Source organism: Aptenodytes patagonicus, chromosome 5, assembly GCF_965638725.1.
Source record: "Aptenodytes patagonicus chromosome 5, bAptPat1.pri.cur, whole genome shotgun sequence".
NCBI lineage: Eukaryota > Metazoa > Chordata > Aves > Sphenisciformes > Spheniscidae > Aptenodytes > Aptenodytes patagonicus.
Window position 1 is genome coordinate 29,838,438 of NC_134953.1, and position 18,193 is coordinate 29,856,630.

Sequence of the window (18,193 nt, forward strand, 5' to 3'; positions counted from 1 at the left end):
TGTTTGACCTCTTGAGTTTCAATTTGAATCTCTTATGTGTTGGGTTGTCAGTTTTGGTGGTTTTTTGTTTTTGAGAAGTTGAAATTGATGTTCTAAATTTTTAGTACTGTGGATGTTGCTGCTGCTACAGGATAGCTTTTAAATGCTTGTATCTAATATCTCTTCATTCATCAATGTATTTTGAAACTCTGGCAGTGTGTAGTATTAAAGTATATAGAGGAATAAACTGAAGAAGCAGGAAGGAATGAAATGCAGACCCCTGAATGCCTAGCCCTACCAGAACATAGCTTTCATTACTTCCTCATTTTTCTCCATATGACAGCAGTCCAGAGAAGAGAAAGGGTAAATATCTCCTTACCATCAACTAAGAAGATAGCTGCTGGTTTTTTTCTTATGGCAGATTTTTACCTTTCTTGCCTGAGAAGTGGAGAAGGTAAAAGCTTCTCTGGAAGGCAGCATAGCTGCAGTTTGAGAGAATCTGTAAAACTCAAAAGATGTGAATAAACAAGGAGTTTTTAGGGTGCTGCTCAAAAGAAGTAAATAGGGTGATCAAGAGCTGCCCTTATTTATTTATTTTTCTTTTAAAGGAAAATAACAAAGCTGTCTTGGGCCAAGGTGGCCTGTATTCCCAATTTTACCTTTACACCCTCACTTGCAAAACAGAAGATGAAGACCTTCTAAGGTGGGGGGTGAAACCAAGTGTGGGCAAGCTTGATTGCAGGGGCTGCATGCCCATATATGGGTAGTTGACAACATACTGTCTGCAGTGATTTGTTTCTTAAATATAGCTAAAAATTCAGTGCTCAAACATATGGTCATACAGTGTGTGTGTGTGTGTGTACAGGTTGTATTTACAGCTTATCAAATACCTACTTGCATGTACTGTTTACTCCTTATTCTAAGACAAATTATATTGATGTTGCCTCTCAAAAGAAAAATTTAACTTGAAAATAAATCACTAATTTTTTTCTCTTGTTTAAAAAGATTATTGCTTCAGCAAACTACATGTTGTCAGAGCTTTTTCAGTTGGATGAACCTAAAAAAGAAGACAGTACAGACTTCCCTATAAATGGAAATTCTGATGAAAGTTATAGCGAGGAAGAGGAAGAAATGCCAGACAGTGATGAAAATGGTTCTTACAGTAACAGCTCTGATCCACCAGATGACAATAAAGCAGTGGCTGTAATCAAATCTGTTGGAGAGCTATCAGTACCTGAAAAATATAAGTCTGTTCATCGAATACGTGTAAGTGAAATTGTGGAATTTTTTAAGGGTTTTCTTGAAAGATTCAGTTCATGTAGCACAGTTTGTTATTGAAATTCAGTTACCTGTTAGGTTTGTCTTCAGGTTAACTGAAGCATGAGGCAGTAGGAAAAGAAACTTTTCATGAGCTGCTCATAAAATTTGAGGTCTTTGAATTCTACAGTATAGCAGGTTTAATGTAGATTTTCCCCCTACCATCTTGCCCGTGTCCTTTATGGCATGATTCTGCATAGCTGGCTACAGAAAAATTATTCCTGTCACGGCAGCAGAGAAAATATTGCCAATTGTGGCCATGTGTAAGAGCTGTAGATGACTACAAGTTTCCGTGGATACCTAGGTTATCTTAGTATTTTTTTTCTGGAGCAATATTAACTTTTTTTTTTTTTTCTGGGAGCATCAGCTACTGCATGTCCACAGAGTTAGTCTTTGATTTCCCTCTTTGATTTGTCTCTCCAAGGTAACTGGTCAGAATGCGGCAATTTGATTTCCTTGAAATTTTGGTTATAGTTGATTTTAAAAAAGAGATGAAGCTTTACTCTGCACATGTGTATATGTTGTGTCTAAGGGGACAGCTGGGTACATAACCACAGTATTCCTGAAACTTCATTGACATACATGTTCTTCATAAACAAATCAACAGAAGTGTAATACTGCTACCTTCATTGCACTTTCTGTGCATTATTATTGAAACAAAATAGAGGAATGTGAGAAACTGGGACGATCAGTGAAGAAACTGTTCACAGCATTTTACTTATCTTCTGATGTTTTGCTTGTCTTACCTATATATGGATATGATTATGAAATGACTGTCATTGGTCAAAAGCTAAACCTTTTTTCTAATGTCTGTGCTGAGTAGCAAAGAACAAGATTTCCTAAAAAAATTTGTAACTCTTATTGCTATCTTAATTTCTAACACTTCAAGGTCCATCAGCTGAAAATACAACAACTTGTACAGGTGCAGAAGCACTCATTTCCCCTTTCTTCTCCCCCTTCTACTCTACCCCAGAAGAAAACAAAAATACACCCCACCCCACCACCCCCTCCGCAAAAAAAACAAAAACAAAAACAAGGCATTGAGTTGTTCAAAGGTAATGAAAGTGCAACTTTGATGTATAGGCTGAGGAAATGATTTCTGTATAGAATTGAATCTGCTTATCTTCCCAGGTCTGCACTGCAGACCATCTGTGGATGCTTTTGTAATTACTGTTATGGAATAGAGTCATCTCATCTCTTCTCCTTTTTGCATTGTCTTTGGGATTACCAGGAGAGACCAAAGTGGAGATGACCAGATATACGAATCGCTCACTGAGATAAAGGAACAATATGCTGTGACACTTTATAGTATAGAGTTCAGATGTTCCATTAACAGGTTTCCTTAATGCTATCTCTCATTTGCGTCTTCTAGCCAGTAATTTTGACATTTCGTATGCTGAAAGTTTATTCTCTTCTTATTCCTTCCCTGCTGCCCCCCTCAATGAAGCCGAGTTGTGCATTTCCTGTCTGCCATGGCACTGAGGAGCGCTGCAGGCTAGTGCTCAACTATGTCCTGGAGGTAAGTTCACCATCAACTTTCTAATGATGTTTCACCTAGTACCCAATTCTTGATGTATTCTGTATTTGCTAAATATTGCTTTCAAGGTGAATTACTTCTTCTTGCAGGGCTTGAAGTCTGTTGACAGCAGTGTTAAAAAAGAGGGTGACCTTCCTGCAGCTGACCCCAGCACACCAATCCCGTTGAAATATGAAGATGAATCCACCAGTGGTGGTCCCGAGTGTCTGGAAAAACAGATGGCGTTATTTCTAGATAAAAGTAAGCTGTATTGTTGTGCAAATAAGACCTTTCCAGTGCCAACACAAACTGCTGCTACTTTATTTTGTCAAAACGGTGTACTTATACGTCACTAATTACACTATTGCATAAGCAAAAGTAGTATACCGAAAATTGGAGAACAGTCTGTGCCTTTTTAAATATAAAAAGAATAGCTCGTTTGGGGTATTTTGCATATCAAAACATCTTTTATTAGTAAACACACAATTTTACTGGACCCTATTTAGATGTGGCTTGCAGATAACTTCCATAAGGGCTCAGCATTTTGGGGTTTGGTATGTGGAGCACCGTAAGTTGTATGGATTGTTTTTAAAACAGTCTTCATTCTTTTTTTGTGACTTGGAAGTTTTCTGGAAGAACTTCTTACTTCTGGCAGGTTTTTATCCTACATTATCCTTGCTGCTGAATTGCATATAAAATGTTAACTAGGATTTTGGGTTTTTTTCTTGTACCTCTACAATTGTGAAAGGAAGCAGCAAATACAAGATGTTTTGTTTGCTTAAATACTCAAACTCCAGAAGTTTCAGACTATAGTCTGTGTATTTTATTTTTCTCTGGAGTGCCATAAAAGGGTGTAGGAAAGACTCTTCTTCTGAATGTAGTAGAGTTCTCTGCAGGGCGAGAAGCCCTATAAGCGTAACGCAGAAAGAAATTAAAGCCTTGCATATTTTTACAATTCTTTATTCTTTCCTTTTTCCTCCTTTCCCCCTTTGAAAATCTCTAAATAATAAGCAAGTTCAGTTTTGAGTTATTCATTTAAGTGTTCTCACGTTTCTCTTTCAATTGTATGGTTGTCTCTTAAATGTCAATGACCTGGAGATGTATGCATACTTTCTTACCTTTTATCAGATATGGGACCACAGAATTTAAAACCTCCATCAGAAGGTTACATTGTGTTGAGCTTGCATAAATTCTGCACAGTACTGTTAATATGGACTGTGAGACTAATTGTTACTAAGATCTACTGAGAAATTTTACCTGGGTCAGCTCAGCAAGAACAATGGGCTTATTTCAGCTCTCCTGCATCCAGGCTCTTGTCTTCTGCCTTCACAATTTGGAGCTGACGACACATTGCAGCTGCTTGCCAGCTGGCAAGGAAAATGTCAGCATGTTAACTTTTTCTGTTTAGAAACAAGTGTTTCCTGGGGGTTGGGGGAGATAAATATTGCACAGATCAGAAAAAAAATATTTTAATTGATTTCTGGAGCTGTGCTGGAGTTCTTCCCTGGAGTAGCAACGGTGCTACTTGTTTAGGTCATAAGGATTGAATTCAACCTAGAGAAAAAATAGTTCAAACGTAAGGGAGAAACTTTTACTTCTCCAGTATGTGGGTTGGTTTGTTTTCTGTGATGAAAATTATGTAGTTTCTCTGCTACATGTTTATGTTTACATACGTATAGAAAGGATAAGTACTTTTAATTCTTAAAGAGAACTACTTCTGAATAGTACATAGATACAGTATGTGTGCATTCTGTGTCTTTAAGTGCATGAGGTGTTATTGTATTAGAATTGTCTTTGTCCTAACATAAACATGTAGTTCTTCTAGAACTTACTAAAGATAGTGGGCTTGCAAGTCAGGCCTTGTAGGTCCACCTGTAAGCAAGAGACTCATTTCTGTGTGCAAATATTGTCAGGACAAAATTCTGTCCTTTGGTATGCCTAAAGTCAGTGGCCTGTTCGTTCTAGTTCCATAACCACTGCAACATCGAAGAAGGAACCTTCATAATCTTATGCTGAGGATGTCTTGAAACTAGTATGAGAAAGACATCGGTTTTCCTTGCGGGAAGGACCAGGTTTATCCAGTTCCTTCTGTGCTGGAGGCTAAACCCAAAAATGGAGGCTTTCTCACTTTGAGACTGTTCATACAGAAACAGAGCATATATCCTAAGGATTTGGTGGAGAACATGACAAATTATGCTTGTGGCTTTCCCGTTCTTTTCTACTGCTACCTAATGGAATAGTCTTGGCCACTGCACCCATATTTCAAAAGCTGTTTAAAGTATGAGAGGTTAGCTGCATTGTCACTGTGCTCACTGTATTCAAGCATCCCACTATCAGGTGGAGTACGTGGAAAAGTTCCAAGTATTGGGTCCATTTTGCAGATGAAAAATGTAGTGGCAGACAAGTTGGCATAACTCTACTTGTGCAGAGCTGTAATAAGGCAATTTACATTCTGTATGTATACTGATGAAGTTAGTCCAACCTCTGGCATATGTTACGGAGATGAGATTTACTGATGAGGTTCTGTTCGTGTTACAGTGGGCTCATTTCAGAAAGGTAAGCATTCCAGTCAGTCAGGAATGATTCCCGGATCGTGGCAATATAAAATGAAACTCCAGCTCATTCTGAAATCATCAAAGGCTTATTATGTCCTATCTGATGCTGCTATGATTCTACAGAAATATGGTAGAGCATTACGATACATCAAGCTGGCTTTACAGTGCCATGGTAAGTTGCTGGAATGTACTTGTCATCTGTACCATTGCCTGTATATACCTTTCACGATATCAAATACTTCTCTTGTGCATGATTTATCCTAGTGGCGTGCAGTGACAAGTCTGACAACCATGTGTTTAGTTAAACTGTCTAGCTCACTATTTGGGAGGGAAGTCTGTAGTAAGAATAACTCTTGTCTTTGGTAGAAAGGTGCTCCCATTTTGATGGATTAGGAAACTTAAGAGTGCAGATTTGGAGCTTCAGAGCACTTGAAGTTGGGAGAGTCGGTCCTGGTGCCAAGACCAAGATAGTATTCTGTGGTCTAAGTGCTATCACTGCAAGCAGATGTTTTTTCCCTGGAAATGCCTGGTGGTTCCCATTTCATTTAAAAATATTCCTGACTCTCAGAAATAACAGTTGTTCATCAGCTGAATTGGATACTCCTCTAAAATGAAATACATCTTCAAGTATTCCTGAGGAAAATAAAGGAAGTAAAATCAGGCTGTTTAGAATATTAGTACAATAACAAGAATAGCTAATCAGAAAATGCCATTAGCTTAATACTGTAGTACTGCTATTTTGCTTCCATATTTGTAGGGCTTGGGGCGCGGGGGGGCTTATAAAGCAAGAACACTTGATCTTAACATAAAGCATCAATATACTTATCAATAACTCAAAGCATTCTTCAATTTTCAGTCTTTTAAAGACGTGAGAATCAAGTTTAAACTGTACCTTTTTAGAAATTAATTTTTCAGGCTATATCTCACTGGAGTTAATCTGTAGAAAGTCAGTATTCCTTTAGCCAAATCTAAGATTAGCATTTGTGATTATCAGATTCAGTGCTCATCTTGAACAACATAGTTGCTCTTTTGAAACTGTTAGCTGTGTGGAGCAACTATGACTTTAAAATAGGTTAGTTCTTCTTAGAAGAACATGTGTTGTCTGCATACAGAGAATAAGTGTGACAGGTAACATTAAAACCAATTATATTGTCAGTCTGTGTCAAACCTTAATTCTTTTCTTTTCCCTTCTTCTAATAGATACCTACTGTTGTCTCTGTGCTAGCATGCTTCCTGAAGTATTAGTATTTCTTTGTCAGTGTTTAACCCTTTGTGGAGATATCCAATTAATGCTTGCTCAAAATGCAAACAACAGAGCAGCATATCTTGAAGAATATAATTACCAGACAAAAGAAGATCAGGAAATATTACACAGTCTTCACAGAGAATCCAGGTGCCAAGGTATGATACTGCTATAACTGCCATAATTCAGTTATATGACAGACATAAGTAATTTCATTGTGCTTCCTCAAAACCATGCACTAGTGTCATTTCTGGAGGAGGGTTTATTACGCTTCAGTTCTGTTTTCTTTAGAGAAAGGTTATCGTGCCTGTCATATGTAAGGAGGTTGTCAAGATACTGTATGACATGCCTGAAGCTGTCAAATAAATAAAGGCAGTAATTGTTTAAGTAATGGGTAAACCGTGCTTATCTGTAGAAATTGTGGGATCATTCTGACATGGGTCTTACACTTAGTCTAGAGGAGAATGCCCAAAATGATGACCATTGCAGATTTAAGTTTGTTTGGAAATACTGTTTGACATGCAGGCTTTGCATTTTGTTTTCTAGTGTTTGCCTGGGCTACTGACTTGTCTACAGACTTGGAATGCCAACTTTCCGTCAGCTGTAAATGTTATGAAGCAGCTTATGAAATTTTACTTTTCAGTAATTTAAAAAACCAAAATCCAGAGCAGCGTATACAGGTACTGAAGAGGATGGGTAATATCAGGAACGAGATTGGAGTGTTTTACATGAACCAGGCTGCTGCAGTGCAGACTGAGAGAGTTGGCAAGTATTTTTTTTTTTCCCACTTCTTACTATTTCACAGAGTTACCACAATGATCATTTTCACTAACTGCGAGAAATCTTGAGTATTTCTGATTATAAAGAAGACATTTAAAGAACTTGATAGTAAATACTTTTCTGTAATTGATGTTATGTAACTTTAATGTCCATTGTAAATATTTGTCTACAATAGATTACTGTGGCTTGTACACTGTACTTAATTGAGCCTAAACTGAATAATGGAATCTATAGCTTTGGAGAAATTCTTTTAAAGTGTGTAGAATGCCCTCAAAAAACATGGTAGAAACGTTAAACCAACTCTGTTATAAAAGGGAGGGCTTGTTGCATTCTTGATGTGTTTGGTATAGCCTGGTGTGAACAAGCATAAGCTTAAGTCAGTCTGTGAATTTTTTGGTAAGTAAATCCTTGGAAGCTTTGCTTCTGGTTTATTTTTGGTGGGGTTTTTTTTGAGGAAATGGAGGTTGCCTAAGCTTCCTTGTAGGGTAAGGTGTTTGGTGGGTTTTTGTTTTTGAAAGCAAAACCAATAAAGTCTTGTCTACAGGTAAGAGTTATATAAACCAGAACAAATTAGATGCTGGTGGTTCAGTGTTAACAGCTCCAGTCTCCCAAATACCAGCTGTTTTCTGTGACCTCTGTCCAATTAATATATGAAGGATTTGGGGTTAGACTTTTAATTTTGTAATTTTTCATAATCCCTGTGTTTTTGCAGAACTGCTGTTTAGCTGAAGTCAAAGCTCAAATACTGAATTTCACTTGTCTGTAAAAGTCACTTTTTACTTGTTTCATATTGTAAGTTTATGGAATTAACTGCAATACCCTGAATATAACGGTGAGAAAAAAAAAAAAATCTGTGTTCTATCCTGTTAATTTCCCCTGTTTTTTGTGTTATGTTATCACAATTCTTTTGAAAGTGTAGTATGTGTAATAATGCACTTTAGGTATTAAGATTTTCATGTTTGAGATTTTCTTAAGAGTATTTTCCATGAATTGGGTCTTCAGAATCATTTACCACCCTTAAATTCTAAAAGGTCTTTTATGAGAAAAAGAACATAATGGAAATGTTTGTTCAGTATCTTTCAAGAATTTGAATGAGATCGTAAGCCTTGTGTCTTAACCCTAGTGAGTAAAAATGTATCGACGACAGAGCAGCAACTCTGGAAGAAAAGCTTCTCTTGCTTTGAAGAAGGAATTCAGAATTTTGAGTCAATTGATGATGCAACCAATGCTGCTCTTCTGCTGTGCAACACAGGAAGACTGATGCGAATTTGTGCTCAAGCGCACTGTGCAACTGAAGGTGACTTCAAAAGAGAGTTTTCCCCAGAAGAGGCCCTTTATTATAATAAGGTAACATCATACTGTTTTTAGAATGGCCCGTAACCTAATATGCCTTTTACCGTAGAATATTTGTAAATATATTTGTAAGTATCTGTAAGTCTTGATGTAATAACTTGGGATAGCTCTCCTGCTTTCACATTATCCTAATCCTCGCTGTACAGGCTTCAGTATTGTTGTTGAGGTTTGATTCCATTGCTCTGAAATATGAAGTGCTGTGACATTCAGATCTTGATGTTTAACAGACTGCAATACCACACACAAGGGAGATAGAAATGCATGGTCAGGATTAAAGTTATGACCAAAATGGGTGTTAGAAAAAATACTGAAGAAGGCTCAGAGATTATTTTGGAATGCTTCCTTGAGAATGAGTAAAGCAGTAACCATGTACGTGTATTATTTTATAATCTGTAGGCTATTGACTACTATCTGAAGGCATTAAGATCACTAGGTAAGAGAGATGTGCATCCAGCTGTTTGGGATTCTGTGAACTGGGAGCTGTCTACTACGTATTTCACTATGGCAACTCTACAGCAGGATTATGCTCCACTGTCTCGAAAGGCTCAGGAGCAGGTAATGAAGAGCATTTGTGACAACATCTGGTAAAATAAGCTGTTGTCTTCCTGAAAAACTAATCAGTGAGCAAAACTGATGTTGAAATAACTTGTAAACCTTTATTAGATTGAAGAACTCTTGTGAAGTAGTTCTTGCAAACTGTAAAATGTTTAGTCATTCACATTTTTAAGGTTTTGCTTAATGAAAAGATAGTGCTACAAATAGAGATTTAATCCTTACACTTGCACATAGTGGTGTTCTCGTTTCAAAGCAATCACACTACATCTTTTTGTTTTATCTTGTAGATAGAGAAGGAAGTTAGTGAAGCCATGATGAAGTCCTTGAAATATTGTGATGTTGATACAGTGTCTGCACGACAGCCTCTCTGCCAATATCGGGCTGCAACCATCCACCACAGGCTTGCTTCAATGTACCACAGTTGCCTGAGAAACCAGGTATTAGTACAAACTGTTTTGTTTTTCTGTATAGGTTCCGTACTTAACATGTCTAATGTGTGTGGAGATTGATATTTATCCTTCTACCTGTAGTTGGGTAGATCATTTATTTAAATGATTTAACGAAAGAAATGTGAGGTGGTTTACTTGCAAATCATTGTGAAATACGATGTTACTTTCAAGAGCAGTCTGTCCTTTATAGAGTGTATTGAGCTTTATTGTTCTGTCTATTCTAAGTAATTCCATGCTTTCATAACAGAAGCCATTGATGATAAATATTTTCTTTGGTTTGGTTTTGCTTCCAAGCCACTCTTCTGATACTTAAGCAGGCAGCCTTCTGTTGGAACATTAGCATATGATTTATTAAAGCCTTAGTGTAGACTTGCATGTTGCTTTCTGACTTTTTTTTTTTCAAATTATTATTCTTTATGATTAACTTAGTTCCACTTGATGTGAATTTGTTAGCATTAGCTATGAAATTACAATAGCTTCAAAGATGGCAGGCTGGTGATGTAGTCTAGAAATGTGTAGACGTTTAGATGAACCATTATGAAATGAGCTGGGGAATGATTGTTGGTAGTTCGTGTAGTCCATAAGCATTTTTTTTTTCTAATGATTACCTCATGAACGTACAAATTGTCTGGGATTTACTATGTACCCTACTTTGAGTGCAGGTTGGTGATGAACATTTGAGGAAACAACACCGTGTACTTGCTGATCTTCATTATAGTAAAGCAGTACGACTCTTCCAACTCTTGAAGGATGCACCCTGTGAGTTCCTTCGTGTGCAGCTGGAAAGAGTGGCATTTGCAGAATTCCAGATGGCGAGTAAGTCTAGCTCTGTCTTACTACAACAGCTTTCCAAACTACCTTTACCTATTTAATTTTGTTTTTAGATTACTCCTGCTCTCGTACACAAAGTTATCTGCTTTGCAGAATAGAATCTTCTTCAAGAGGGAAGAGACATTTTTATCTTACTGGTTTCCAGTTGACTAGGACAGTACACGGTTTTCTTGTGAGAACTTTTGAAATCTTTGGATGGAAGAAAAAGTGCAATCTGTAACATAAGATATTCGAGTCCTCGATTTTTACTTTTTTTTTTTTTTTTTTTTAGGTCAGAACAGCACTGCTGGGAAATTAAAGACTTTGTTTGGGGCCCTAGATATAATGGCAAAAACCAAGGGTGCGTTCCAGCTCATCAGGAAAGAGCTTGTGGCAGAAAGTGAACAGGTAATCAGACCACTTGACTTTCATTTATCTGCTCCATTGTATCTTTTGCATTCACATAAAACTGGTCATTTGGCAACTAAGATATTGCTTGGTTACTTTTCAGTAGAGCTAATTGCTTAAATAGTGTGGACAGGGTTTGAACCTGTTGCAGTTCACTTCTAGCCTTTAAGTGGAAGTGGATAAAAAATTTACTCTAGAACAAACTATTCATCGGAGATGGATTAAAACATGTTTGTATATGGATGTAGACTGACTGACTGACTGAGTGAATGGGGTTCTGCGGAACTCTGTATTATTCCCTAAAAGTCTTCTTGAAGAACTTAAGAATGTATGTGCAATATAAATGAGAATTCTCTCTATATAGTATATTTAATATTGAAATATTAAAATGTGGAAGGTTATCTGTAGCTAGTGTTAGTAGGTTCTTGATGCCTAAATAAATAATGACTTGCAGTATATGCTGATACGTGTTCATCCCTTGCTGACAATTTGAGCAACAGATTTGAGTAGTCAAGTCCATATTTTCCTGATTTTTTTTATAACTAAAAATTACTATATTTATATATATGTACAACATCGGCAGTCGGCATAACTTGTGTACGGTGTGGATATGAGCTAATTACTGAAGCCTCATAAACAGGGTGTCATAACAATTGTGATGTTGGTAGCACTCCTGTAAAGAGTACGCTAACCTGCAAGTGTGGTTGTCTGACTTAATTGAAGTGCGTTTAAATGGTGGAGTTGAGCAAAATGGTTTTTGTTTTTTCTCTTCTTGTAGATAAGCAAGGATAAAAGTAGTGCTGAGAATGTGTCACCTAATGATTCCTCTACTGGCCTTAACAAAGAAGAAGTATTGAAACTGCTTAGTATTTTTGAGTCTAGAATGTCATTCCTTCTCTTCCAATCCATTAAATTGTTAACTTCAACCAAAAAAAAAATTGGGTAAGTTGAACCTTGATATGCGTGTGTAGATGTGATTCTCATCCATAAATCCGTACAAACTATGTACTCTTAAGCATGCAAGAAAGTGTGATATTTATTCTTTTATGGAGATGACTCTTCTGTGTGGAAAAGGAGCCAAGATATGCCTTCATCGTCTAAATTTTGCACGTTTTCTGTGTTTTTGTGTGTAATTGAGGGAATGACCAAGAAACATCTTCACTGAGTGTGTCTAGGCAGCTTTTTTCTCTCCTCTTTCCTGATAGCAGTCCAGGTCTGAGCAAGAACAAAAAAGTCAGACTTGAATGGCTGTATTCAAATAGGAAAATAATAGTTCGTAATCATCATCTGAAATGTATGGTACAGTTATGAATCACTGATGCTTTATCATGCTCTGTGATATCTAACTTATCCTTTAGAGGATATAAATCTTATGCCCTTAATAGGTGTAAATTCACACACAAAGCAGTTTAACTTGTACTGCCATAATTTTGCTTGCATACTTCTCATCGGTTTTGTTTTTTGCTTTTTTTTTTTTTTTTTTAATCAAACTGTTTGTTCAGGAAATGAGGTACATGTATATGGTGTCCTTTATCTTAACTGACATTGGTCTTCATCTGTGATGGAGCACTTGAAAGTTAGTGGGGGAGAAACTACTGTGTACTGCTGATCTTTTGCTATATCTTGATGATAAAATATATCATAGCACAGTTTAGCAAGCAAAATACTTGAGAATAAATGTAGGCACATCATAGAGAGGGATGTATATGGGGAAGATACTCACTGGCATTAGAGAATATTATGATGCCTAATGGAGTGCAATGAAGAAATAATCTTCTGTCTTGCTGCTGGGATTCAGAACAAATGTGGTTTCTCCTTTTTGTGTTGACCTTGAAGTGTTGTTTGGATTAGGTGTGGCAGTGTAATTCCTTACACCGCTATTGCTTCTGTTGGTTAGATTTGAATGTGTGTGGTGTTGCTTTTGGGATCCAGAAAATACCTTTTATTCCAGCAGCAGCAAATGTGTTTGATTGCAGAAGCTGCAGCAGTATGCTATTGCTGTTTCTAATGTTATATAAAGTTAATTTATGAAAATGTGTCATTAGTTCTAGTATATAGTTCCAGAGAATTCTTTTATTGTTGGAAGTTGTGTTAATAGTTTTTCAGATTGAAGCACTGCTGATGCAAGTGCTATTTTGCTAAAAGTAAACTGTGAAATGAATTCATTCTGCACAGTAAGTTGTCTGCTGATAGTAGGAGACCGGTAAATAGGAAAACATGAGACAAGAAGAAAGCCTGTGTGCTTTCTTAGCAGTGGTTTAGGTGCGCTGTTCGGTGCTTTCACTCTTTAAAAAAAGAGCTTCCACAAGGTGGCAATCTGAGTATATGAAACGCAGAGGATCAAAGTATAATTTGTATGTAACCAAGTAGATGTCCAAGTAACTGAGTAAATTGTTTTAGTTCTGTTATCTCATAATATGGGTAAGTGTTGTAAAACAAAAAACTCTTGGGTATTTTTGTTTTGTGGGTGTCGTCCCCGTCCCTGTCCCCCCAGTTTACTTTCTCATCATTGTCTCTCTCGAATGGGGTTTTGTACTGAAGATTCCATATAGGGAACGTGTTACAGTTTGAATACTGTGAAATGGGAGTGTTGCTATAACATGTTAAACTTTTTTAAACAACGGTGGATTGAGGCTAAGCTTAAAACTACCTTTCGCTTAACCTTTCTAGTACCTTGTGTACATCTGGCATACGTTTCCTCAGTTCTGCTTTGTAGAGGAAGATAACGTCTGCCTTCTGTTTTAATAATAGGCTGAAAAGGGAGGAAATCGGAGCTCACAAATGCTATTTCAGGGTCTCGGATGCACTTTGGCAGAGAACAGGAGAACATGTGGTAAAATTAATGTTCGATAGTGAAACTTTCAGACTAGCAGTAAAGCTGGATGAAATCAGAGTTTTACCCTCAAAGTGAAATGCATAAGCGTAACTGAACTTGGCTATGTAAAGCAGAGGAAAGAAGTAATTTAAAGTAATACTTCGTTCTGGGAATTCTTGTAACTTATCCTGGAAATATTTTGCATTTCAGTGGTGTTTTTTTTTTTTTTTTATTGACTACCTGTTCTGCTTAATAAATAAAGCTGTCTGATTTCTGCCAAGTGTTATGAATTTAATTTGCTTCACCATTTCTTGGTAATTCCTGAAGCATTTGCAATTAAACTGACTGCTGCTTGCACACATACACGCTTGATTTATTTATAATCTCAATGGCAGCATTTTTTATTTTTCTTTTTTCTAGTTTGGGTCACTTATTTATTAGTCTTGGACATTAAATGTGGCAGAGGAGGGGTGACAGCGCTGAAGCAGAATGCCAGCACGTGTGTGATAAGTGATTTACAATTATATTTGTCAAATTGAGAAAATTGGTGGGAGCTTAGACTGCAGACTAGCAAAAGAGGAAAAGCTCTTTTGCGCAGAGGTATTGAGCATGGAAAAGTCTCTTATCGTAGGGAAATAGCTTAGATGTATGGAATTGAGAGAATGAGGGCAGATCATGGGCTTCAGACTTGAACGGGAAAACGATGCCCGTAGTGGTTTAGAGGGGAAGGCTAATGGCAGGGAATGGCACGGGAGCAAATACACCGCGTCTCCTGAGTGTTCCGGTGTCTGTTTGCATTTGGCATGATCAGATTAGACGCTAACTTAGACAAAAGTACAGAGTTTTGGCATGGAGACCTCGATTTTGGAGGGTTTATGATGTGACTTGGGATTATGAGTTAATAAAATGGCCAGACTGGAGCTGAATAAAAATTGGAACACCTTATCCCTCCTGCAGTATAAAGAGGCTCTGACGGCAGTGCTGTGAAATGGTAGGAAATAGGAACTAAGGAAATCAGAGACTCAAATCAAAACACCAGCCATGTGGTTTCACAGGGATAGTCATCAATGCTGTTATTTAATAATTGTTTTGATAATTTGCAGAATAAAATATTGTGGTCAGGTTAATAGTTTGTATTATCTGTTTTTCTTTTTAGGGGCATTAATGAAGAAGAAGTTGTTCTTAAAACAAACAAGCAAGTTTACTCCCTGCTGTTGCGTGCAACTGCTAACAAAAGTATGACTCTACTAGAACGAATAGAGGTAATCTTAAATTTATTGGAACAGCTGACTCAAAATAACGAAGCTAGTAATGGAGGAATTCAGTGACTGAAATGCTGCAAAACAGCAGAAACAGTGCCTTGCTATGCATGGGATCAGTGGTAATTTTTCCCATGTGATATCTGTATTTATTGAAGGTGATAATACCGCCTACATTGTTACATTGTACATCTGGGAAAGAACAGGAATTCCTTTTTATCCTGCGATAACTCTAATGGTTCGGTTACTAGTGTTTCTTTGTTTGAAACGCCAATTTGGGGTTCTGGATATAAACATAACAGTTTTTTATGTTGGAGAAATTCACCTTTTTTCTCTTACAGGTAATGGGCTTTGCAGTGATATAAATGTTTTGCATAAAAAATGTAATCTCACAGTTGCTCTGGTTTGATATTTAATGAAACATACTTTGTAAGCAAGGCTTCAGTGGAACACTTTAACCAGTAACATGAACCAAAGCTGTACAAGGAAATTTCTGTTGAGTATGTGGACACACGGACACACTGCTTTTATTACAGATACTATCCTGCACAAAAATGTGTGCCTTTCTAGCTTTGATGCAAGACTCTTGCAAATATTAGCCATCACTGGGATTTCATTTACCCCAGAAAGTGAATGGCTTTAGCTGTGTTTGAATTGATCAAGAATAGTATTATCTTTTTCAGACTTGAAACTGTGAATAAATGGGAGCATATTTTTAAATAAAAATTTATTTATTAAATATAAATTCATGACTCAGTCTGTCTTGTTTTTATTGGTTATGACTGTTAAGACCCTCGTCAGAGAAGCAAACTGCTCAACAGAATTAAAACTATTTGAAAGGCGGTGGGGGCTGGAAAAAATCTGTAAAATCAGGCCTAACAAATGAGTGTAGTCTTAATCTCAGCATGTGAGGACTCTGTTTTTTGGAAGTATGTATTATTTAAAGAGAAAGTTTTCAAAAATATAACATCTGATGTCTTAATGGTTTTTCTACAAATAAATGTGGTTCACTATTCTGTAACAGTATAAAACACACTGTTTATTTAAAGGTATTAACAGTTTTTACATGTGTGTATGTATGCTTTTTTTTTTTTTTAAATCTCTCTCTACTTAATACACAAGTAGTGAATTAATTATTTAAGCTGCTTGTTTTGAGGAGGTGATTCTTACTCTCATGGTGAGAGATACAGAACAATGCTTTTTTAGTATGGGGCATGTTTTCACCCAGAAAAACCCAGTTTGTAGAAATTTCTGTCCTGACAATTTAAACGTGGTTTTACAAGTGCATCCTTAGATCTGTCTTCAGAAGAAACCTGATCTTTCTGATGCAACGCAGAGCACAAATGCATCTGAAAGAAGCAAAAGCACCTTGTGAAAGGATGAAAGATGACAGGCATCGTATGTACCTGTTCTGTTGCTTCTGATTTGGAATGACTGATTTGAAAAAGAAGGCAGACGGGGGGCTTAGGTTTCTGTGTCTTTTCCTGCCTTCCCCCTGGGGGCTGGCTCCACGCAACACCCCTTACACACTCCTCACTTTTGGTGAGGTCAAAGCTGCAGAAAACTGAACAGCAGGTTTCTGGCTAAAAGCACTACGCTTGGAATTGTTACTATCGGGAAGCCTGGCAACGGTGAGGGGTAGAAGAAATATGTTCATGACAAAATCTCTTCTTCAGAGCAGAGGAGCTGAGGGGTGACTTAGCAAGATTGCTGAGATCAGTAACAGTGTCTCAGGTGCAGAGAATAGAGAGAGAGATTGCTGGTTAGAAAATAGTCTACTCATCTGACTGCCGCTGGCAGATTCCTGATGGTAACCCTCTGATCAGATCCCATTTAGCAGACTACCTTAATGCAAGGTAATAATGCACCTAATGTGCACTGCCCCACTTCTCGCTTCATTCAAGAGGGACAGTCTAGAAGGTCTGTCCCAAAGAAAAGTGTCAGACTAGAGTGTAATCTCTCGTCCTCCTGGGACTGAACAGGTGCCTAAATGGGCTTTTTCAGAAGAGATTTTGCCTGCCTGAGTGCATCTTAGTGGCATTGCACTATGCAGATCCATGCTGAAAGGCAGTGCTTTCTCCTGAGAGAATTTGAGGTAGCAGGTGCAGTTTAGGACGGAAGGGAGGAATGGAAAGGGGTGGAGGGGTTGTAGGGGCAGGAGGCAGCAGTGGGGAGGTTTTTCTGCAATTTAGAAAAGAAAAAACTGAGTGCTGTAAAAAGTAGCCAAAAGAAAACACCATTGACCCCTTCCCCGATCCTGCCGATTTTAGAAGTAGCTGCTAGCATAGATACCAGTGTGTGCTTCTGCAGGCTCTCAGTATTTGGCACATGACCGTCAGCCAGTTGATGAGAAGAGCCTCAGCATAAGCTCTGGGAACCAAGAACAGTGTTGCTGTGATTTTGGGGGAAGCTGTGCAACCTCGTCTTGCTTTTTTGTAACAAAATGCAAGCAATATCTTACAGTACTTCACTGAGTCACACAGAATAGTAGATCAGGTCTGTAATCTGCCAAATTACTTCCTAATAAAAGTCTTAAGCCCTCTCTGGTTTAAGAAGGCTACAGCGGTTGGGTGGGACACGTCCTCTGCAGGAGAACATCTCCTGCTTCTTAATTACGCAGGCAGACTCGGTATTGCAAAGGCAGCAGCTGGGAGCGTGGTCTCTTCCTTAGAGCAGCATTTGTGTGCAGGGAACAGGCTCGCACAGTGCTCTAAAGGCAGGTTGGTAGTGGGTAAAATAACCAAGGGCCCATCATATACAATACTGTATGGATCTTCTACATCCCACAGCAAATGCCAGTTATACCTCACTTAAGTTAACCTCTTCTATTGCAGAGCAAGTCTTCTGAGTTTTATCTTCTGTTTGCCACAGGTCAAGAAGGAGCACGCTATCTGATGTGGCAGATGTTGGGCAACCTGATTTCCTGCTAGAGCCCTTTGTGGTCTTGGTTTTATATTGTTATATTAAATGTGGTAAGCACAGGTTACTTGGCAATGGTGGCTACTGCTAGTTTCTGCTGGAAAGACAGGTAGAAATAGGCCTGAGTTGATGTGCGAGACAAACAACTAGATATAACTTATGCTAGCAAAAGAATTTGCCATATAGTGCAAGCGAGCACAAGCCCACAATTGGCTTCCGTTTCCAGTTCTTGCTC

General features: G+C 37.8%; 1 protein-coding gene across 1 annotated transcript in view; it reads left to right on the top strand.

The window, feature by feature from the left end:
* Positions 1-15,784, top strand: part of EDRF1 (erythroid differentiation regulatory factor 1) — a 30,705-nt gene extending 14,921 nt beyond the window's left edge. The window contains exons 13-25 of the mRNA XM_076339213.1: positions 985-1,245; positions 2,744-2,815; positions 2,923-3,073; positions 5,351-5,539; positions 6,568-6,768; positions 7,157-7,375; positions 8,514-8,737; positions 9,140-9,298; positions 9,586-9,735; positions 10,410-10,563; positions 10,850-10,965; positions 11,744-11,907; positions 14,937-15,784. Coding sequence (XP_076195328.1) covers positions 985-1,245; positions 2,744-2,815; positions 2,923-3,073; positions 5,351-5,539; positions 6,568-6,768; positions 7,157-7,375; positions 8,514-8,737; positions 9,140-9,298; positions 9,586-9,735; positions 10,410-10,563; positions 10,850-10,965; positions 11,744-11,907; positions 14,937-15,108 — 2,232 coding nt within the window. The 3' untranslated portion in view covers positions 15,109-15,784. The remainder of the gene's footprint in view (positions 1-984; positions 1,246-2,743; positions 2,816-2,922; positions 3,074-5,350; positions 5,540-6,567; positions 6,769-7,156; positions 7,376-8,513; positions 8,738-9,139; positions 9,299-9,585; positions 9,736-10,409; positions 10,564-10,849; positions 10,966-11,743; positions 11,908-14,936) is intronic.
* The last annotated feature ends 2,409 nt before the right edge of the window (positions 15,785-18,193 follow it).